This window comes from Hippopotamus amphibius, chromosome 7 (genome assembly GCF_030028045.1).
Source record: "Hippopotamus amphibius kiboko isolate mHipAmp2 chromosome 7, mHipAmp2.hap2, whole genome shotgun sequence".
NCBI lineage: Eukaryota > Metazoa > Chordata > Mammalia > Artiodactyla > Hippopotamidae > Hippopotamus > Hippopotamus amphibius.
In genome coordinates, this window is record NC_080192.1 from 127,469,395 (window position 1) to 127,491,244 (window position 21,850).

The following is a 21,850-nucleotide window of genomic DNA, read 5'->3' on the forward strand; positions in this document are numbered from 1 at the left end:
GCTTAACTTCATTTTCTCTTATTTATTGATGAAAAATACACATCAGGTGGTCAGTTTCCATAAAGTAGCCACCTAGTATTTAATTCATTCACTTAGCAAACATTTATTGAGTACCTATTATGTACTGGGTCCTCTACAAGGGATACACAAATTAGTAAGACTATCTCTGCCCTTATGGAGCTTATAGCACAGGCCGGACAAGTTCCTCTTTAAGGAAAAAGTATTCAAAGGCACTAAGGGAAAAAAACAGATATGTTCAGAGTTTTGCTGTGCAAATGGTGTCCTCTTAAAGAACAGGTTCAAGTTTTTAGACCAGGGGTTCCCACTAGTTATAGAATATTGAAATTAATACTTCATGTGAAACAAAATACTTTTATTTATTTTTAGAATGTTTAAATTGGAGACTAGGCACCAGATGGTCAAGACTGGGGTACTCTGATAAAGAAGGTCATATGAGCATTGATACCTGAGATTCACCTGGCCTAGAATTATATCATAGGCTGTTTGAGTTAAAACAGTGTTCTGAACTTAGCATGCCTCAGAATCCCCTGGAGGCCTTACTGAAACATGTTGCTAAGCCCCACTCTCTACAGTTTCTGCTTTAGGTCTTGAATGTCTCATTTCTAGTAACAACTTCCCAGATGATGCTGATGCTTTTGGTCCAGAGACCACACTTTGAGAACCACTGATCTGGAATACAGGTTAGGCAGGGATAAAGTTCCTTAAGAGAAATGTATTGTTTTAACATACTGTGAAGAATGTGGAGGCAAAGCAAACCTTTACCAGGGCTGTTACCTATGGACTGTGCGCCTGACCCAAATAGGTGGCCTTTGAGTAAATCACTAAGGATACACTGCATTAAGTTAAAGTAGAATACAAACAGGGCCTGGCTTTGTACCTGGTTACTAGGTGTGGTGTGTACTGGAACTTTAGTAAACATCATGTGACTTTAAACCTCTCGTCTGAACTGAAGTGACTATTTGCGATAATTTTATTTGAGATTATGACAAGCAGGCTTATAGCAAAGTCAAAATTAAAAACTCTTTATCCAAGTCACCATCTAAATTAGAATTTGTGTTCATTAACAATGTTTTGCCCACTTTCTTCAAAGAATCCAGTGTTCTATAATGAGCTATCCAGTGTGAGGCACATTTCATACCAACATGACTGGTTGCCAAGGAGACTCCACTGCCACTCTGGACAAGCTCCTGTTTCCCCTCTCCCTTTCTGCTAAAAGGAGGGGAACTCATGATGCAGGTTCAAAGGCAAGGTGCTAGGGAAGTAGAGGCTATAGATCCAGCCTACTTAAGTTCTCTCTCTGTTCCATCCATCAGCAGCAAAAGTATGTGAGTTAAAATGATAAAACTTGCAGTTTTAGGCTTGAAGGGATATCAGCATCCAAAAACAAAATATGCTTTCTTGCATAAATCCAAAGGAAAGGCAAAGGGGAACCAGCATCTACCTGCCAGGTCCAAATGTATTCTATCCCTGGTTTCATCTGAGCCAGGAAATTTCAGTAAGAGAAACTACCATTCTGGATAAAACTGTCCTTCATAGTAGCCCCCAATCGGAGATAAGGATAGTCCCTTCACACAGTTCCAGAATTTTGGACTTCAGCAACTATTTGTTGTTTCTCTTCCAGTACTGTGCCATTGATTCTTGCATAAAATTCTGGAATGCTGGCTCTTCACGGCTTTCCTCTGTAACTGTAAGGAAAAAAGGTTAATTCTTTTTAAACTCTCTCCATTAGACAGGTGGACTAGAGCTGCTATCACTCATCCATCAGAAATAGTACATCTGTCCCTTGAACAACAGGGGTTTGAACTTCGTGGGTCCATGTATACACGAATTTTTTTCAATAGTAAATACCACAGTACCACACGACCCACAGATGATGAAATCCACAAATATAGAACCACAGATACGGAGGGCCAACTATAAGTTAGCTTTACGGAGATCTAAAACTACAAGGAGAGTGGGTTGTTCCCGAGTTGTTCAAGAGTCAACTGTACTCTGTTTCTAAGACACTATATGTTCACTTCTCCCAACAAGGAAATATCTCCTAGAAACAGGCTCTATTTATCATGTTGCCCCAAATGCACAATTTCTTTGATCTGTAAGTGGGGAGAATACCTCCTTCATAAAGTAACTAAAATGAGGTCCCACTCCTATATATTTTTAACTGAGAGAAATGAAAACCTACGTCCACAAAGACCTATTAATGAATGTTTATAGCAGCTTTATTCATAACAGCTAAAACCTGGCAACACCTCAAATGTCAATCAGCTGGTGAATGGATAAACAAAGGTATATCCATATAATGGAATATTATTCAGCAATAAAAAAGAACATATGACTGACACATGCAATAACATGGATGGATCACAAAAGCATTACACTGAGTGAAAAAAAGTCAAATACAAGTTAAATACTGTGATTCCTCTTATACAACATTCTGGAAAAGGCAAAATTATAGGAACAAAAATCAGGTAAGTGCTTGCCAGGAATTGGTGTGGGGGAAGGGACTGAATAAAAATGAGCATCAGTGACCTTTTAGAGTGATGGAAGTATTCTGTTTCTTGATTATAATGGTAATTACAAGACTATATATATGTATTAAAATTCACCAAACTATACACTTTAAAAGGGTGGGATTTATTGTTAGTAAATTATACCTCAATAAATCTTATGAAATGAGGCAATTTATATGTTAGCATCTAGCACTCTGGAATAAAGAGAAGTTTGCTCTCGGGCACAGCTAGGACCTAAAAGGGTTGTTTGAAGAAACAGATTCTGTCCACAGTCCATAAAACTATGCAAAGTGGAACCCTTTTGGGTTTCCAGAGCCATCTCTAACTTCAATGCTACAGTCCCTTCTGACTGGTTTAGGTCTGCTGAGGCCTCCTTCTGTACTCTTAAAACAACAATTACAGTATACAATCCTGGATTCCTCAAAATTGAGTTAGGATCTAAGGTTGAGAAGACACAAGACTATTAAAAGGCCGTAATCAAGCTCAATATTAACCATTCAGTAGGAAGGCCAGGAACTCTCAATATACAGAACTCCTTCCTGGTGCTGTATCCTTTACCATTTCCTCTCTCCCCTATTGCTGGCTGCATGCTTAAGGTCTTCGCTCAATAACAGGAAGCTCCCAGGCAAACACTGAGAGGATAATCAGTTGTTCCGTTTTCATGAGCCGCCTCAGCCACCTCTCACCTCTGTGGTCAATATCATCAGTATCACTGTCTGCTTCCTCATCCTCTTCCTCCACGGTTCCCCGAGTCAGGATCAAGTCAGAAGGGTCCAGCACAGGAGATAAGCTGCCTACATAGAAAACACCCATCAGTAGCATGTCATGAACACAGGCCTCCTCAAAAAAGTGATTTTTGAATTAATAAGTAAGTATGATTAAATTAAAATTGGCAGGATGAAAGTGATCATGATAAAATGCAGGATCTTATCTCTTCTAAATGTACTGTTAATACCAGTTAACATTTCTATACCGATTTATTTCACGAAGTGCTTTCATGAGGCCAATAACCGAAGAGGTCTCATTTTTAAGTTGAGGAAAAATAACTCTCAAGTAGCTTGTCTTAGTTGTAATGTCACTTGTTTTTAACTAGGTCACAGCTTGGAAGAGGCTATGGTTTTTCCTACGAAGGCTAAAGACATTTGAGCAGACCGAGTGTGCTGGTAAGTCAAGAGTAAAAAGTGTGGAGCGTGGAGCTTACTCAGCTAGTAAGCCCAGCCAGGTTCCGGCACCTCCTCCTCCAAGTGGCTTTGCTGTTCTCTACTAGACATATGGCAATAGCTGTCCTGCACAAAACTTCACTCCTTTAAAGGCTAGTCCATCAATGAATGTGGGTGGGTAGCTGTGTATATATTTAAATTTGAGCATCAACCTAGGAACCCCTAGAGAATTAATGACAAAACTAAATAAAAAACGTCAGTAAAGTAGCAGAATAAAAAGACTAAAAGACAGAAATGAAAAGTCTTCATATACACAAACATAACCAGTTAGAAGAAAAATCCCACTTTCAACACTAACAAAGAAGATACAATCCTTGGAAAAAATTTAACAAGTTTAACAAAACCTAAATGAGGAGAACACTCCTGAAAGACAGAAAAGTAGACTTGACAAATATAAACACATTCCTTGTTCTTAGACAGGAAGAGGCAACATCAAAGAGATGTCAATTAATTAATTAACAAATATAACACAATCCCAATAAAAATATCAAAGAGCTTTTTTAGCAAGCTACATTAAGTTGATACTAAAGGTCATTTGGGAAAATAAACATGCAAGAATACTCAGGGAAACACTAAAAAAGAAAACTTTGAGGAGAACTAGCCCCAGCAGATATTAAAACATAGTATAAAGCCTCTACATAATTAAAGCCACATAGTACAGGCACACAGTCAAGAAGAATAAAATAGGTAATCCAGAAATACATCCAAGTACACATGAAACTTTAGTATATGATATAGGTAGCATCTTATCAATGGGACAAAGGTAGACTTCTTAATAAAAGTCATGTGGGTACAACTATTTATGAAAAAGGTAACACAGACCTATACCTCACACCATACCCAGGAATACACCCTCAATGGATCAGGGATCCAAGTGCAGAAAATAAAACCACATAAGTACTACAATAAAACATGAGTGAATGCCTCTTTAACACAAGTATAGGTAAAGGATTCCCAACTATGACTCAAAACCAGGTACAATAAAAGGTAAATAAATTTGACTACATCCAATTTATACAAGGGACTTCCCTGGTGGTACAGTGGTTAAGAATCTGCCTGCCAATGCAGAGGACAGGGATCCGTGTGATCCCTGGTCCAGGAAGATCCCACTTGGCGAGGAGCAACTAAGCCCATGTGCTACAACTACTGAGCCCATATGCCACAACTACTGAAGCCCACGTGCCTAGAGCCCGTGCTCTGTAACAAAAGAAGCCACTGCAACGAGAAGCCCGTGCACTGCAATGAAGAGTAGCCCCCACTCGCCACAACTGCAGAGAGCCCGCACAGAGCAAAGAAGACCCAATGCAGCCAAAAAAAAAAAAAAAAAATTTATACAAAACAAAACAGAAACCTTTGCATGGCAAAATAACATCATGAACAAACTTAAAGGGCAACTGACAAACAGGGAGAAAATATCTACAACATGTATCACAGGAAAATGGAGACTATCCCTACCTAAATTAATGGATATTAAAACTAATGGGTGAACATTTGAAAATTAAAAGGACATTTATCTAATCAAAGCATCACCCCACAAAATACTTATTGTGAAGGGAAAAATAACTGTATGATGAAAAAACCTGGCAGACACCACTTTAAGTAAGTGATCAAAGACAAATCATCATCATGTGCCTTGTGATACGATACATGGGAAAAACACAACCCCACACCTGTAAAGTGCTGCTAAAAAGGAGCCACCCACATCGAATCATGAGGAAACATCAGACAAACCCAAACTGAAGAAAATTCTATAAAAAGCGTAAGTACTGTCCACTTCAAAAATATCAATGTCATGAAATACAAAGAAAGACTAAGGAGCCATTCCAGATTAAAGGAAAATAAGAGACATGACAACTAAATGCAACACAGATCCAGGATTTTCTCTTGCTATAAAGGGCAAACGGCTACATCTAAATAAGGTCTATACATTAGATAATAGTAATATGTCAGTATTAATTTCCCAATTTTTGATAACTGCAATGAGGGTATATAAAATAATACCCGTTTTTAAGAAAAACTCAATAGTAAAGATGCATCAAGTCTGCAACTTACTCTTAAATGATTCATAAAAAAGTTACATATAATATACAAATATTTTATAAGTATACTTATATATTTATGTAAAATGTAAAGTCATACATATATAACAGAAAGAATAAAGTAAATGTGGTAAAATGTTAATTCTTGGGGAATCTAGCTGAAGGGTATATGGCAATTCTTTGCAATTCATGCAACTTTTCTGTAAATCTAAAATGAGGTCAAAATAAACAGTAAAAGAGGGGGAGGATAAAAAGTAATTAAAAAAAAAGTTGACAGGAAGTATCTTTCCAAAGTAAACCAAAAACTACCTGAAGAGAAAGAATCATCATAAACATAGGTATAAAAATATAAATATAGATAAATGTGGTATGAGAGACATATACAGTGGATTCCTCTGTAACACAGATGTTAGAGATATGATGTAGGTATGTATCTACATCTGCACACTTCAAAAATGTCAGTGTCATGAAATACAGAAACAAAGGATCCATTCACGATTAAAGGAGACTAGGAGACACAAGGCAGATCTAGGATTTATCTAAAGTGATTAACAGATAGATAGATATACTACACCACATTTACTTTATCATTTTCTTTCTCTCCCTTAAATATAAATACCTACCAAGTGGAAATAAGTGCACCCCCTTTTTAGTTCCTAACACCAGGAGACCCTCCAGTACCTGTGGCAGTCCCTGCATCCAAGGCTACAGAGCCCATATCTTTACGAAGGCGTTCCAGTTGTTCTTTCTGCTGCTGGCTCTGTGCACTGGCCTATGTACACAGAGAAAAATGTCATCATATTAAAAAAGGAGGCCCAAGTTAGATGCCAGACTTCTAAGTAGAGATGACAAATTATACAAATACTAGAGGCTACTTAAACACTGAGGCAGATAAGCGATGGCTGATGACAAAAACACTGAGCAGTGTGGGCCTAGATTAGCAGAAGTTCATTCCAGAGGGCTCTGCGGACTGTATTAGAGGTTTCAGAAACTGGACACAAGATCATCAAAAGAACCCTCAAGCAGACATAGCAGGAAGGCTCAATGGTAAGATGTCCAATATAGCCGCTGGGGACAGGACATCTGATCATTTGGGATAAGAGCTGTGAACTACCTCTCTGTTCTTAAACAAAATTCTACGAGTAGCCTTTAAATGGACCTTGGAATAGGGGTGGAGGTGTGGCACAGGAAGGGCTCAGCATATATAACAGGAAAAATCTGATTTTTATTACTTCAAATATACAGAAGAAAAATAGCGGCAGGGGCAGAATGGATGAACTGGGAGATTAGGATTGACATATATATATTAATACGTATAAAAGAGATGACTAATAAGAAAAAATATCAAATTGTACACTTTAAATATATGCACTTTATTGTAGGTCAATTATATCGCAATAAAACTCTTTTTAAAAGAAAAAAAAATTTAAGGGGCCTTTCTGCATCTAGACAGCCTACATACAAATTTACAGATTTAAATTAACAAGTATCTAAAGGATACACTGAGAACCAAAACAAGAGCATTTATAGCAGAAGGATTAGTACATAGTTTGAGATTGTTTTTTTAGTGGCCCTAAAATACACAGCCTCTTCTCTTACCAGTGATTTCTTCAGACGTTCATATTCAGGACGATACTCTCTGAAAAGAGAAACACTTTCTAAATCCCTTTGATTAAATCCTGTCCGCCCTCCACATTACTTATGTTTTCCTAGTACTTTGACAATAACAAAAGATCTTATGTCACCATACCTCAGATGTAACAAGTCTTAGTCACTGAGATTCTATCCCTAAGGAATTAAAAGCCAAGATGCCTGCCCCACCCTGAAACCAGCAAAGAGACAAAAGACTGACTGCTGAGCTGGGAAGATCAACTCTGGGGAGACCATGACCAATCAGTTCCTCATTCACTTGGATAAACATAAGTAAAAGATGTTTAAATGATGAGTAAAAGGAGCCCAATGTATAATTATGTCATTTATCTGGGCAACAATGAAGGGAACAGAAAAGCGTCTATCCTGAGGCTTCAATAACACATGCAAAAAAAAACCAAAACCCACAAAAACAAAAAATCTCATCTCATGAATAAAAATTAAAATAATGTGTCTGAACCTAGCAATCCCACTGCTGGGCATATACCCAGAGAACACCATAATTCAGAAAGACACATGCACTCCAATGTTCATTGCAGCACTATTTACAATAGCCAGGACATGGAAGCAACCTAAATGTCCATCAACAGAGGAATGGATAAAGAAGATGTGGTACATATATACAATGGAATATTACTCAGCTGTAAAAAGCAATGAAACTGGGACATGTGTAGAGTCATGGATGGACCTAGAGACTGTCATACAGAGTGAAGTGAGTCAGAAAGAGAAAAACAAATATCGTATATTAACACATATATTCAGAATATAGAAAAGTGGTACAAATCAACCGGTTTGCAAGGCAGAAACAGAGACACAGATGTAGAGAACAAACATGGACACCAAGTGGGGAAAGCAGGGAGGATTGGGGGGGAATGAATTGGGAGATTGGGATACCAAATTGTACGCTCTAAATATATGCAGTTTATTGTATGTTAACTGTATCTCAATAAAAGTTCTTAAAAAAAAATTAAAATAATGTGTCTGAAAACCACAACATGGCTATTAGGATCTTGCTAAGTATCAAGCTTGCTAGAAAGCAGCCAATTATCAGGCCTAAGGAAAGTGTATATGTGCTCTGACTCCACTTTCTTTTAGATAAACAGAACTCCAGTATTAACCATGAAAATAGATATAATAATCATTTATTAAAAAAATATGCTTACTACATGTCAGCAATTGTGTTAGGTGCTTTAGATATATCATCTCAAATAATCCTCACAATGACCTTAACAATAAATGCTATTATCCCTGATCAACAAATGATGAAAACTTGCTAAGGTTACTCACTTAGTGGAAGAAAAAGATATCTAACCCATGTCTCTCTGACTCCAAAGTCTATGTTCTTTTTTTCTTTTTTCTTTTCTTTCATTGGAGTATAGCTGCTTTACAATGTTGTGTTAGTTTCTACTGTACAGCAAAGTGAATCAGCTATACGTATACATATACCCCCTCTTTTTTGGATTTCCTTCCCATTTAGGTCACCACAGAGCACTGAGTAGTTCCCTGTGCTATACAGTAGGTTCATTCGTTATCTATTTTATACATAGTATCAAAAGTATATATATGCAATCCCAATCTCCCAGTTCATCCCCCCTTACCCCCTTGGTATCCATACGTTCGCCACGTCTGTGTCTCTATTTCTGCTTTGTAAATAAGATCATCTATACCAATATTTTCAGATTCCACAGATACGTGTTAATGTACAATATTTATTTTTCTCTTTCTGACTTACTTCACTCTGTACAACAGTCTCTAGTTTCATCCACGTCTCTACAAATGACCCAATTTCGTTCCTTTTTCAGAGTCTATGTTCTTAACCTGGGGGTCAATCAATGTGGCAAACAGGCCAAATCCAGCCCACTGCCTATTTTTATAAAGTTTTATTGGAACACAGCCACATCTATTTGTTTACAAATTGTCTATAGTTGCTTTTGCACCATAATGACAGAGTTGAGGAGTTGCAACAGATAATATGGCCCACAAAGCCTAAAATAGTTAATATTTGGGTTTTTTTTACAAACAAGGTCTGATAACTCCTGCGCTTCATCATTCAATACAGTGAAGATTTTATATTCCTATTTTTTTTTTAAAAAAGCTAACAGATACTTGTTAACCCTAAGCGTTGTCAGATCCAGTACACATCTGCATGGCAAATATAATACAAACACTATGAAAACCAAAATGGTTTGCCTGGCAAAACTGCTATCATATCAGAATGGTAGGTAACTAAGAGTGCCATCAATAGAATGTTCCTTTATCCTCACCTTTCATATTCTTCTGTGGCACTGGCAACTTGCACGAAGAGTTCATCTAAGCCTGTACCCAGAACAGCAGACACACCCACCACCTGCCAAAAGCATCATTAATGCCACCGAGGAAATAACGGTATATTTTTAAATGGTGTACATTATTTGGCTCAAGTTTCATAAACTATCCATAGGAGAGGTATGGATACTTTAAGAAGTCTCTGGCAAAGAATGAAGCTAAACCAAGACAAAACAGCATGCCTACTCAAAAGTAATGGAAATAAGTGTATGGGAAATAGAGAACTGAAAAAGATAATTAGGACCAAACACGTAGCAGTTCATCTATTCCCTATCAAATCAAACTACAGTTTGTTTTCTATAAAAATTAATATCTCAATGTCTTTGCCTTGGCAACTAATATACTCTCTGCTATCCACACCCACTTTTGCTTATACAAATCTTATCCTTCCTTCATAGTACACCTATATACGCTATATCCTCCAAAATCTCTCATTTCAAAAGTGATACCTCACAACTATCAGGCCCAACTTTTAATCCTTCTTAAGATATCACAGTATAACTTGCTATATAATACATCATGTTTCAACTCTGCATTTAGCCTTCTCTCCTAACTAGACCACAAACTGGGTCCCTACCCTATTTCTCTCTTAAGTCTCCAGTTTTTAATAAGCAATGCCTTAAAAATTACTTTTTAGAAGGTAATGAACTTCCTTTCCAAAACATGTTCAAAACCAGCCCTTTGGGATTTGAGGTTATCTGGAGAGGCCGACAGCATAAGCGAGAGAAAATTTACCCTGAGTGAGCTGTAAAACTCATCTAACACCAGGCTCATTGAACGAGTCAGGTTACTGACATATGTAGTCTCTTGATTCAAGGCATCTTGGAAAGCCTCAAAATCCTGCATCCATTCCACTGCAAAGCTATGATCAATGATGTCAGTCTGTACAAGAAAGAAGTGAACTATCAGTAACCAGAGATGAGGTCAGACAACAAACAACTGCAAAAAATTTTTTTTAACATTTTTTAATTTTTAAAAATTTTTTTAAAAATTTGAATTTAAAAAATTTCCATTTTTAAAAAAATTTTTATTTATTTGCTTTTATTTTTAAAATTTTTAAATTTTTCTTTATTTTTGGCCGCACCACACAGCATGCGGGATTTTAGTTCCCTGACTAGGGCTCGAACCCATGCCCCCTGCAGTAGAAGCATGGAGTCTTAACCACTGGACCACTAGGGGAGGTCCCCCCAAAATTTTTTAATGAAGTGGTGACAGCAAAGAGCAATCATTCATATATTTTTTTTCTCTGCTTCCTCCATTTCCTCCTCCAGTGCAACAACTCACAAAGAACCAAGACTGCTGTGCAGTGTAAATAATTAAATGAAGATCTATATATTCCAGGTTAAAACAGACCCTTCACTATATCCACTACCACGCAGCCATGGCCACAGTGGAGGCCAGCACATTTCAAGCTCCGAAGTCAAGTACATAGTCTCTTGCATCCTAGCCAACAACTAATAACAGAGAAGTTTTGGTTTTGTTTGTTTTAATCGCCACTTCCAATAGATTTGCAGTCCCTCCCCCATTTCCACAGTCCCGATCCTGAGGGATAACCCACATGCTGTGGACCAGGGGCTACTCCATCTAGCCTAAAATAACTTTGGAAAAGAATCAGTGATATATATTCATTCAATTTGATTGAATCCATTTCCTAGAATTGCTCACGACTTTGCTTCAGGTTAGCTTAAATCTGCTCTCCAGTATCTGAAATAATCCTTCTCACCTTCCCAAACTTCTAACACATGGTTCTGATGAAAAAGAAATATTCAATCACAACAGGAAGACGCCACTTACTTTATTCATGACCACAATAAAAGGCAGCTTGGTTTTGTACAAGATGCTGAAAATCAAACAGCAAGGCATTATTAGTAAAAGCATTTAAGCTCTTGCTTGTCTGTTATCAGTCTGAAGGAACTGAGAGGGAGATAGGTTAAAAAGGGAGATAGGTTCAGACTCTAAATACAGGTATCCATTCTTACACAGCACTCACATACTCCCTCCTCCCAAGCAGGAAACCACCACCATCAAGCAAACAACACACATACACACTCTCTCCTTTTCTTGGAGTAATGATGCTTTGGTACTGATCCTAGTTTTGTGCGTGTGTTTGTTTTTCACCAAATTAACTGTCTTTTAAAAAATTAATATGAAGACACAATCATGCTATCAAACATCTATTCTATTTGGACTTCTATTTGGACTAGGATTTCTTGTATTTAACAGGAAGGGAAATCCCTAGTCACATGAGAAGAGACAAATCAGGGTGATTGCTTTTGCATACCCCAAAATAAAATTTAGCAATAATAATGGTCTGCCTTGCTCCTAGGTCTAATGCACTAACATAGCCTAGTGAGGCACGTCCTTCCTCTCCTAATGGCACCACACTTGGGAAATCACAAGCATTTAGAATCATGGATGAATCTTTTTATTCACAGTCTCTCATCATGTTATAATTTTACTCTTCCTATCACAACACAGAGAAAAAAGCATTTAGACCAGGGGCTCTAGTCTATTCAGAACTGGATTTCATTCAACTGGGGGCAACTACCAGAAGGTTCATATTCACTCATCACTTATTCTGTAACAAGCAAGCGAGGATGAGAAGTGGCTGACAGAGAATGCCAATGGCATATGTGCTTCTTTCCTCTCCCCAACCCAAAGCCACTAAAGTGAGTGACAGGTCTGAATAAGCACATAATACTGTGCCAAACAATAATGCATTACCTGCAGGCATAGAGCATATTGGACATGAAGGTCACTGGGTTGGTACTTCGAGATGTGTCCATTACATAAATGACAATTGTTGGAAACGAGGATGCCTAAAGCCACAAAATAATCAAAGCTTTAGCCAGAGGGTTCTTGACCTGTTCCCAAACTCTTCTCCTAAAGTGGAAGAACCACTTTAGGCAGGTGTGCATAGCTCTACGACTCTATCCCACATAAGATCCAAGGCAATAAGAAGAAGCTTTTCTTGTCTGGGTCTCTACTTACCCTCAGTAACAAGTCCCAGAATACTCACCAGGGCCTCAGTGATGATTGTCCCAGAAGCTGACCACGTGAATACCTCAATCTGTCCAGGTGTGTCAATCAAGACATACCTGTGTCAAAAAAGACCATTAAAAAAGTTTTTACTTATGCATTCTGAAAGATATTCCATCCCATAAAACATTAACATCGGTTATTCATGACTGAAACAACCTCTTCACACTGCCCAGTCTCACGGCTTTCCATTGCCCTTACAGTGCATACCAAACTCCCCCAGGCTTTGTTCAGTGTTCAGTATTCAGGCTCATTGGCAGCAGTATCAATACATCACTGCTGCAAATGATCCAGAGGAAACTGACAGTTTTAGAAACACTGTGCATTAAAAATGAGAGACAGGGCTTCCTAGGTGGCGCAGTGGTTAAGAATCCGCCTGCCAATGCAGGGGACACTGGTTTGATTCCTGCTCCAGGAAGATCCCACATGCCACGAAGCAACTAAGCCCGTGCACCACAAGTATTTAGTCTGCGCTTTAGAGCCCGTGATCCACAACTACTGAGCCCATGTGCCGCAACTACTGAGGCCCACATGTCTAGAGCCCATGCTCCTCAACAAGAGAAGCCACGGCAATGAGGAGCCCGCGCACCACAACAAAGAGTAGTCCCCGCTTGCCGCAACTAGAGAAAGCCCGCATGCAGCAACGAAGACCCAACACAGCCAATAAATAAACAAGTGAATACATTTATTTAAAAAAAAATGAGAGATAAGCAAAACCAGAGTGTAAATCTTTTGGGAAACCATCTGGTTACTTAGAGGTGGGGTTGAAGGAAAATGGAGGGGAGGGAGAAAGAGAAGAATAAGAAAGTGATAACTAAAGAAGAGGGTCTCTTCTTGAAGGGATCAAATGTTCTAAAATTGATTGTGGTGATACCTGTACAATCCTGTAACTACACTAAAAGCCACAGAATTGTACAATTTAAATGGGCAAATTGTATGGCATATGAACCATATCTCAATAAAGCTGTTTTTAAAAAGAGCAAAGAGCCACACATACATGGACAATTAACTGACAACAGGGAGCCAAGAACATACAATGGAGAAAGGAAAGTCTCTTCAAGAAATGATGCTGGGAAAAACACAGTCACATGCAGGAGAATGAAACTAGACTACTCTATACACAAAAATTAACTCAAAATGGATGAAAAACTTGAACGTAAAACCTGAAAATATTAAACTCCTGGAAGAAAACATAAGCAGTAACCTCACTGACATCTGTCTTAGTGAAGTTTTTGTGGATTTGTCTCCAAAGGCAAGGAAATCAAAAGCAAAAATAAACAAATGAGACTACATCAAACAAAAAAGCTTCTGCACAGCAAAGGAAAACATCATCAAAACTAAAAGGTGCGAATTCCCTGGTGGTCCAGTGGTTAGGACTTGTCACTTTCACTGCGGTGGCCCAGGTTCAATCCCTGGTCAGAGAACTAAGATCCTGCAAGCCTCCGGGCGTGGCCAAAAAACAAACAAACAACTAAGAGGCAACTACCGAACAGAAGAAAATATTTGCAAATCATATCTCTGATTAGGGATTGGCATCCAAAATATACAAAGAACACATACAACTCACAAACAAATAAACAAACAAACAACCCTATTCAAAAATGGGCAGAGGATCTGAATACGCAGACATTTCTTCGAAGAAGACACACAGATGGCCAAAAGGCAAATGAAAAGATGTTCAACATCACTAATTAATAGGGAAATGAAATCAAAACCACAGTGAAGTATCACCGCACACCTGTTAAAATGGCTCTTATCAAACAGATGATAAATAACAAGTGCTGAAGAGGATGTACAGAAAAGGAAACCCTCGTACACTGCTGGTGGGAATATCAACTGGTGCAGCCACTATGAAAAACAGTAGAAAAGATTCCTCAAAAAATGAAGGACAGAGCTACAACATGATCCAGTGATTCCACCTCTGAGTATTTATCCAGTGAATATAAAAACATCAATTAGAAAAAATATATGCACCCTTATGTTCACTACAGCATTATATACAATAACAAAGATATGGAAGCAACCTAAGTGTCCACCAACGGATGAAGGGATAAAGAAGATGTGGTATATACACCATGGGATACTATTCAGGCATTAAAAAAAGTATGAAATCTTGTCATTTGTGACAACGTGAATGAAAAACATGAGGGTATTATGCTAAGTAAAATGAGTGAGAAGGAAAAAGACAACTACCATATGATTTCAGTCATGTGTGGAATAAGAAGAAGGGGGGGGGGAAGAGAGAGAGAGAGAGAGAGAAAGAGAGAAAGAAAGAGGGAGGGAGAAAGAGAGAAAGAAAGAGGGAGGGAGGGAAGAAGCGGGAAAGAGAGAAAGAGAGAGAGAGAGAGAGAGAGAGAAAGAAAACCAACCAACCAAAAGCAAGATCATAGATACAGAGAACAAATCAGTGGTTACCAGAGGAAAATGGGATTGTGGTGGGCAAAAGTGGTGAAGGGGATCAATTGTATGGTGACAGATAGCAACTGGACTTTTGAGGGTGATGACCCTGCAGTATACACAGATGTTAAATTATAATGTGTACCTGAAACTTGTTTTTTAAAAAAAGCAAAAAATTTGAATAGACATTTCTCCAAGTATATACCAATGGCCAAGAAGTATACAAAACGATGCTCAACATCATTAATCATTTAGGAAATACATATCAAAACCACCATGCAATACCATTTCACACCCACTAAGATGGCTCTAATCAAAAACAATTACGAGTACTGACATGGATATATAGAAAATGGAACCTTCAATACATTGCTGGTGAGAATGTAAAATGGTGCCTGCAGCCACGCGATGCTTGGAGAAACGGGAGATAGAGTGACTGCTAATGAGTGTGGGGTTTCTTTTGGAGATGAAAATGTTCTGAAATGAGAGTTCTGATCAATGCACAGCTCTGTGAATATACTAAAAACCACTAAACTGTATACTTTAAAAGAGTGCACTTTATAGTCTGTGAATTCTTATTGCAATAAAGCTGTTACTTTAAAAAACTACTCCAGTATGATCCTATTTTTATAAAAACACCTTATCCATCCATCCCTCTTTCTACGTACATATGAACAGAAACACTAAGGATGAGAGTCACTGACAGCAATAACGATAATGACAACAGTTACTACCGGTGACAATAAGGGTGATGGTTTCACCTTTTAAATACTATGCACGGTATGAATTATTCATAGTAATAAGCCTATATCCTTTTCACAAAAATAATAAATTATCTTCCTTTCTTTCAAAAAAGCAAACCTATTAAAAATTTAACAGCAGTTAATTGTGGGTAATGATAAACATGTTCTATTTCTTGATACATTTTAAATTAAAACATTCCCTCTGAATCATGTAAATTATATTAATTTAAACAAAGATTAGAAAGGTATTTCAGAGACTTTAATGCCAACAAGCAAGAGAAGGCAAGTGGACAAGTGAATGTGGACTCAAATTCTCAAAATACCTCCTGAGAAGCTGGGAACATATACCAAAGTGATTGGGGGTGGCATACTATTAAACTACACTGTAGAGTATCTTGGGTTTTTTTTTGGCCATGGGATCTTAGTTCCCCAACCATGTAGAGCATCTTAATGACTGTCTTCTTGACCAAAATTTTTTCACTTATCATGGTTTCATCTCAAACCACACCCTTTCAGAGCTTGATAGTAACCCAAATCCCTCAAAAAACCTAGAAACATGTCAACTACAGAGTAATAAATAGGCATTAGACTGAAATCACTTACTTAGACATATTCTGGGCCTTCTCAATAAATTTCATCACCTAAAAGAAAGAGATGCCAATTACAAAAGGATCCAAGTTCAACAAAAAAAAAATCACAGGGCACTCCTCAGTCTGGCCCACTTCACAAGCACCATTAACAATTGAATCTCTACGTTCTTCACCTGAGGACACCAACTAACATGCTCATGGAACCAAAGAAACACAGCCACACCTGCAGCATTACAACAGCCTGCAGCACAGGGCAAGGACCTGAGGAGCTGAAGACTTGACCTGTCACTGCCAAGTCTCTCTTTGGTAAAATGTTAACAGCCTGTCTCACTGAATAAAATCGAGGTAAAAAATTAGTGAGTGCAAAACACTCTTAAAGAAGTAGAATGTGACAGAGAAAACCTAACAGATGACAACTACTTGTCACAAGTGAAAAGCCCCATAATCGTTCCATTCCCTGCCTGGTAGCCCATCCCACTCCCCATCCCTCCACCTCATCCTCAGCGTAACACTTCAAGCCAGTAACAGATCAAGAACAAAACCCAGGAGAATTCCCTGGTGGTCCAGTGGTTAGGGCTCTGTGTTTTCAATGCCAAGGGCCCAGGTTCAATCCCTGGGCAGGGAACTAAGCCACACAGTGCAGCCAAAAAAAGAGAGAGAGAGAACCCAGGTCTCTTGGGTGTTTGTTTTCTTGGCTGCCACAAACGTTCAATGTGAAGCCTCTCACCATACTGATCATCCTCTTGTAGCCTATTTTTTGTCCACTAAAATGCCTCCTTATGTTCTATATGGACATCCAGGTTGACTGCCCTTCTTTCCCAATGTGATCAAGCTAAGGCATTTAAGAGTCACAGGTTTTGACACAGCCATGTCTATGTAAATAGAGACAGACATACCTGATCAAATCTGGTAGCAAAGAGATTGAGCGAGGTCACTATGCCACCATTTGGTCCGAGTCCATACCTAGACACTAAGTTGAGGATTTAAATTGCTTATAGATCAATTTAGATGATAACGGTTTACATCTAGACAATCCCTCACAAAAACAGCATGATAACATTAGTGTTCCATTGACTAGATTGAACCATACAATCTTAACCTCATAGGGAAACATTCATTATCGATGTCTACCTCACTCATTTATTATTTAGAACCGGCCAGGCAAAATGGGGCCAAAATGGAATGGACAGATCTATCAGGCACTGACAGCTTGATGGCATTAGCCATGAAGATCACCTCTATACCACTCCTTGCTCTGATCCTCACTCATCAAGCCACCTGCAGATTGGAATTAGTCTTCCTACCTAGATCTACCCACATGGAAAGTACACATTTCACACAGCAACGTACCAAGAGTTGATCCTACGAATCTTTGAGTTTCCCAGGCTAAAGAGATGGTGACCAGTGGATGTATCCACCAAGGCAATACTACCTTGTGGGACCCAGGCACACCACCAGCTAGTCTCTGTGCTGATTACAACAGCCTGCAGTTTGGCACAAAGGCAGAAAACGGAACTCACAAGCTAAAACAGGATTCCTAATCACCTACAATGCCTCTCCCCATGTTTATCTACCCTCCTCTTCATAAAATTACTTCAAAGTGACCAAATGCTTTTGCTAGTATATTTCACAAGGAAAGGCACAAATACTTTTTCAAAGCTACACAATACACAGACAGTAATTAGCCAGGGAAGAGCCAATAACAAAGTAGATGTGGAAAAGGATACTGTTTCATAACTTCTTTATACTTCACAGTGTCACGAATATCTGGGGGGCAAAAAAGAAGGAATGAAACCGAATTTAACATGTAAGAAACAATACAGTTTGAGACTCCCCACCTATATATCTAAGCCAATAGATCTCTCAAGTCACCTCTGCTTCCTGTGAGGAAACAAATCAGTTTCTCTCTTAGCATCCAAGTTACTTCTCAAATCTGTTTTCTAAATTTTCAAGCCAAGATAACTGAATTGCAATAGCAAAGGAAGCAAGTTCAGGAATAGACTAGGAGGACAAAAGGTACCCTATAAGTGCCTTTCCTCCCAACAAGAAACTGAAACTAGCATTTGAGGCTTCTCTTGTCAGCACTGTCTACTAGTAATTTCTCCAGCTTCTCACTGGCTTCCTTCCTCATGGCCAAATGTAACTGCCAAGTAACCCAAGAAGAATGTTAGGGTAGGAGCTCTCGAGTTACGGTAGGGATGGTCTGAGACAAAGAGAAAAGTTTTACACAAGTTAAACACCGTCTTGGTGACCGTATACATAGAAAAAGGGAGCTAAATCAAGAAAAAAGGTTTCTTTCTTACTCCTTGCTTACTGGTAACAAAGGTAATGCAGATAACATTTTCATAAAGGCATTAACTTGGGGGGTGGATGGGGGAGAGAGAAATAGGTGATGGAGATTAAGAGGTACCAACTTTCAGTTACAAAATATATGTCACGGGGGTGAAACGTACAGTGTGGGGAATACAGTCAATAATTATATAATACTGTTATATGGTGACAGATATTAACCAGACCTGTCACAGTGATCATTTTGAAATGTACATATATTTCAAATTACTATGTTGTGTACCAGGAACTAACGATAATACTGTGGCAGGTCACTTACACTGCAAGACAAACAAAAAAACCCACAAAAAGAGATCAGATTTGTAGCTATCAGATGTAGGTGTGGAGGGAAGGACAATTTGATGAAGGTAGTCGAAAGGTATTAACTTCCAGTGCTAACATGAATAAATACTAGGGATGTAATGTACAACATTATAAATGCAATGAGCACTGCTATGCCTTAAATGTGAAAGTTGTTAAAGAGTTCTCATAACAAGGAAAAAAGTTTTTTTTTATTTCTTTAATTTTGTATCTATATGAGATGACAGATGTTCATTCACTAAACTTACTATTATAATCACTTCGAGTATGTAAATCAAATCATTATGCTATACAACTTAATCGTATACAATGCTGTATGTCAATTATATCTCAATAAAACTAGAAAAAAAATTATTTGGGTGGAATTGAAAATAAAAAAGAAGTTGATCTGTCCAGTAATATCTAACTAAACCTATCTAGCAGTCAGTAGACCTACCCTGTCAACTATTAGAGTTCTAGCCTTTAAGTGAAAAGATAGAAATATTTCTTTTCCAAAATTCTTCCCATAATGATTTCTGCTTCTTAATGCAAGGTCCTCCTTAATTAGTATCTCTGGAGTACAAGCTTAATAGTATTAAAAAGAGACCAGGAAGGAAAAGACTAACACCAAGGAACAGTCTGGAAATCAGGAATCCTAGATCCTATCAAGAATCAGGACATTGGATCCCATCCAGTCCTTTTTTTTTTTTTTTTTTTTATTTTATATTGGAGTATAGTTATGTTAGTTTCAGGTACACAACAAAGTGATTCAGTTATATAAATACAGGTATCTATTCTTTTTCAAATTCTTTTCCCAATTAGGTTGTTACAGAATATTGAGCATAGTTCCCTGCGCTATACGGTAGGTCCTTGTTGGTTATCCATTTTAAAAACAGCAGTGTGTACATGTCAATCTCAAACTCCCTAACTATCCCTCCCTACAGCCTTCCCCCTGGTAACCATAATAAGTTCCTTCTCTGTGTCTGTGAGTCTGTTTCTGTTTTGTACATAAGTTCATGTGTATCATTTTTTTTTAGATTTATATTTCTCTTTCTCTGTCTTACTTCACTCAGTATGACATTCTGAATCTTTTTTATACTCAGAGACTCCTCTTCAAGTCTGATGGTAACAGGGAAGGAACCTCTCACCACAACAATGCACACAGGAATATACACACATTTTCCCATGTAACTCTGCAAGATTCCTACAGATTGGTAAGCAAACTTTGTACAAAACCCACATGCTCTAAACTTGAAGAAAAGAAACTACGTAAACAAAGTTTATGTATCAGAGCCTGCTAAAGGGTTTACGGCTTAGAAGCTAAAGGACTGACTTTCTGTCACTTCATTTTCCCAAACAGCCATAATCTGACACCCTAGGGTCAAAAAGAGGTAGTGGTAAGGAAAAAAGGAAATTTAGGAAGGGAGAAGGAGTAAACAAAGAGAAAATGGGAATCAGGAAGAAGCCTGTTTCGGGATGCTAGCAAATCCAAGGGAAACAAAATTAGGCAGTTTAGAAAACATTAAAAATGAAAGCACTGGAGACTCATAAGATAGGCTGACAGCTTTGCATCCCCTGAGAAGCTTCACACAAGTTCTGGCACACTTTACTCACCAATATTGGCAGGAAAGGGAACTTCATGTACAGCTGGGTCCAGGTTGATCACATAAGGTGGAGAGCCTTGACTATGCAGATATCCTGTGAGCCTCTGCAGAGATACAGGGAGAAAGATGGACTGAGACCTAGAGGCATGATAAAGCGACAAGAGAGAACTTCCACCACTTTATCCAACTTACCAGAATTCTGCACTTCCATTTCCCTCTAACTTAAATGTTCGTCTCTGATCTCCATCTCCAACATTCACTCTCAGTTGAAATGCTACCTTTCCTCATCACACACCCAACAGGGCCTCCTCTACTCTCCATCACTTATTGACTTGGGGGGGGGGAGGGGACGGGCATTTCTATCTCTCCCACAAAACATTAGCTCCATTTAAGCGGGAACCTTGTCATTTCCGCTGTATTCCCAAGTGCCTGAAAAGTGGTAGGCATCCCAGAAGGAATTCTTTAGGAATCTACAACGAAAGCCTGTGTGCTAGCACTCTATTAACCGCCAGAATTACTTGTAAGCCTCGGCCTTCGAGGGGTTGGCAACAGCAAGACAATTCCAATACTAAGTACGGTCGTAACAAATAAGCACTGAGGGTGGGCAGAAGAGAGGCGAAATGAACCCAGGTGAGGGTGTGAGAAGGCTTCGTGGGGGAAGGAACCGGAGTCGCTGGCAAGTCCCTGAAAGCCAGGCGCCGGCACCCTCCAACTCCCCAGAGAGACCTCCCTCACTCTCCCCTCGCCTTACACCTGCCACAGACAACTTCTCGCGCTCCCCTACTACGCCCGCGCCGTGTAGGTCACCTGTACAAAGGTGGTTTTCCCAGACCCCGCCATTCCCAACACCAACAGACACGCTGGGGGCCGGGGACCCCCAGAAGCTTGCGGCTCCGTGGCAGCTGCGGGCGCGGCCATCTTGCTCCTGGCTCCGCCCACTCGACCATAGAGACGCTCGTAGCTAGAGAGACTCCCGCGAAGTTCAGAACGCTGAATGAGACCAGAACCTAACAAAAGCAAAGCGAACCGAACACAACCGGCCAGAAAGGGCGGGGCCAAGGGGCGAGGCATGCGCTTTAGCTCT

General features: G+C 38.9%; 1 protein-coding gene across 2 annotated transcripts; it reads right to left on the reverse strand.

The window, feature by feature from the left end:
- Positions 1-87: 87 nt before the first annotated feature.
- On the reverse strand, positions 88-21,725 carry GPN1 (GPN-loop GTPase 1). Of its 2 annotated transcripts, none has more exons than XM_057742497.1 (14): positions 21,574-21,725; positions 20,777-20,870; positions 18,262-18,301; positions 17,431-17,497; positions 16,548-16,585; positions 12,785-12,863; positions 12,490-12,584; positions 11,560-11,605; positions 10,501-10,647; positions 9,705-9,787; positions 7,390-7,429; positions 6,472-6,562; positions 3,218-3,325; positions 88-1,706 (listed from the first exon to the last, which is right to left on the reverse strand). In XM_057742497.1, the coding sequence occupies exons 1-14, from the start codon at positions 21,682-21,684 to the stop codon at positions 1,621-1,623; spliced, it is 1,125 nt and encodes a 374-aa protein (XP_057598480.1). In that variant the 5' UTR covers positions 21,685-21,725; the 3' UTR covers positions 88-1,620. The 2 variants fall into 2 exon arrangements, with proteins under 2 accessions (XP_057598480.1, XP_057598481.1); XM_057742498.1 differs by lacking the exon at positions 21,574-21,725 and adding an exon at positions 20,959-21,542 and having other exon boundaries at positions 1,028-1,706.
- Positions 21,726-21,850: the final 125 nt, after the last annotated feature.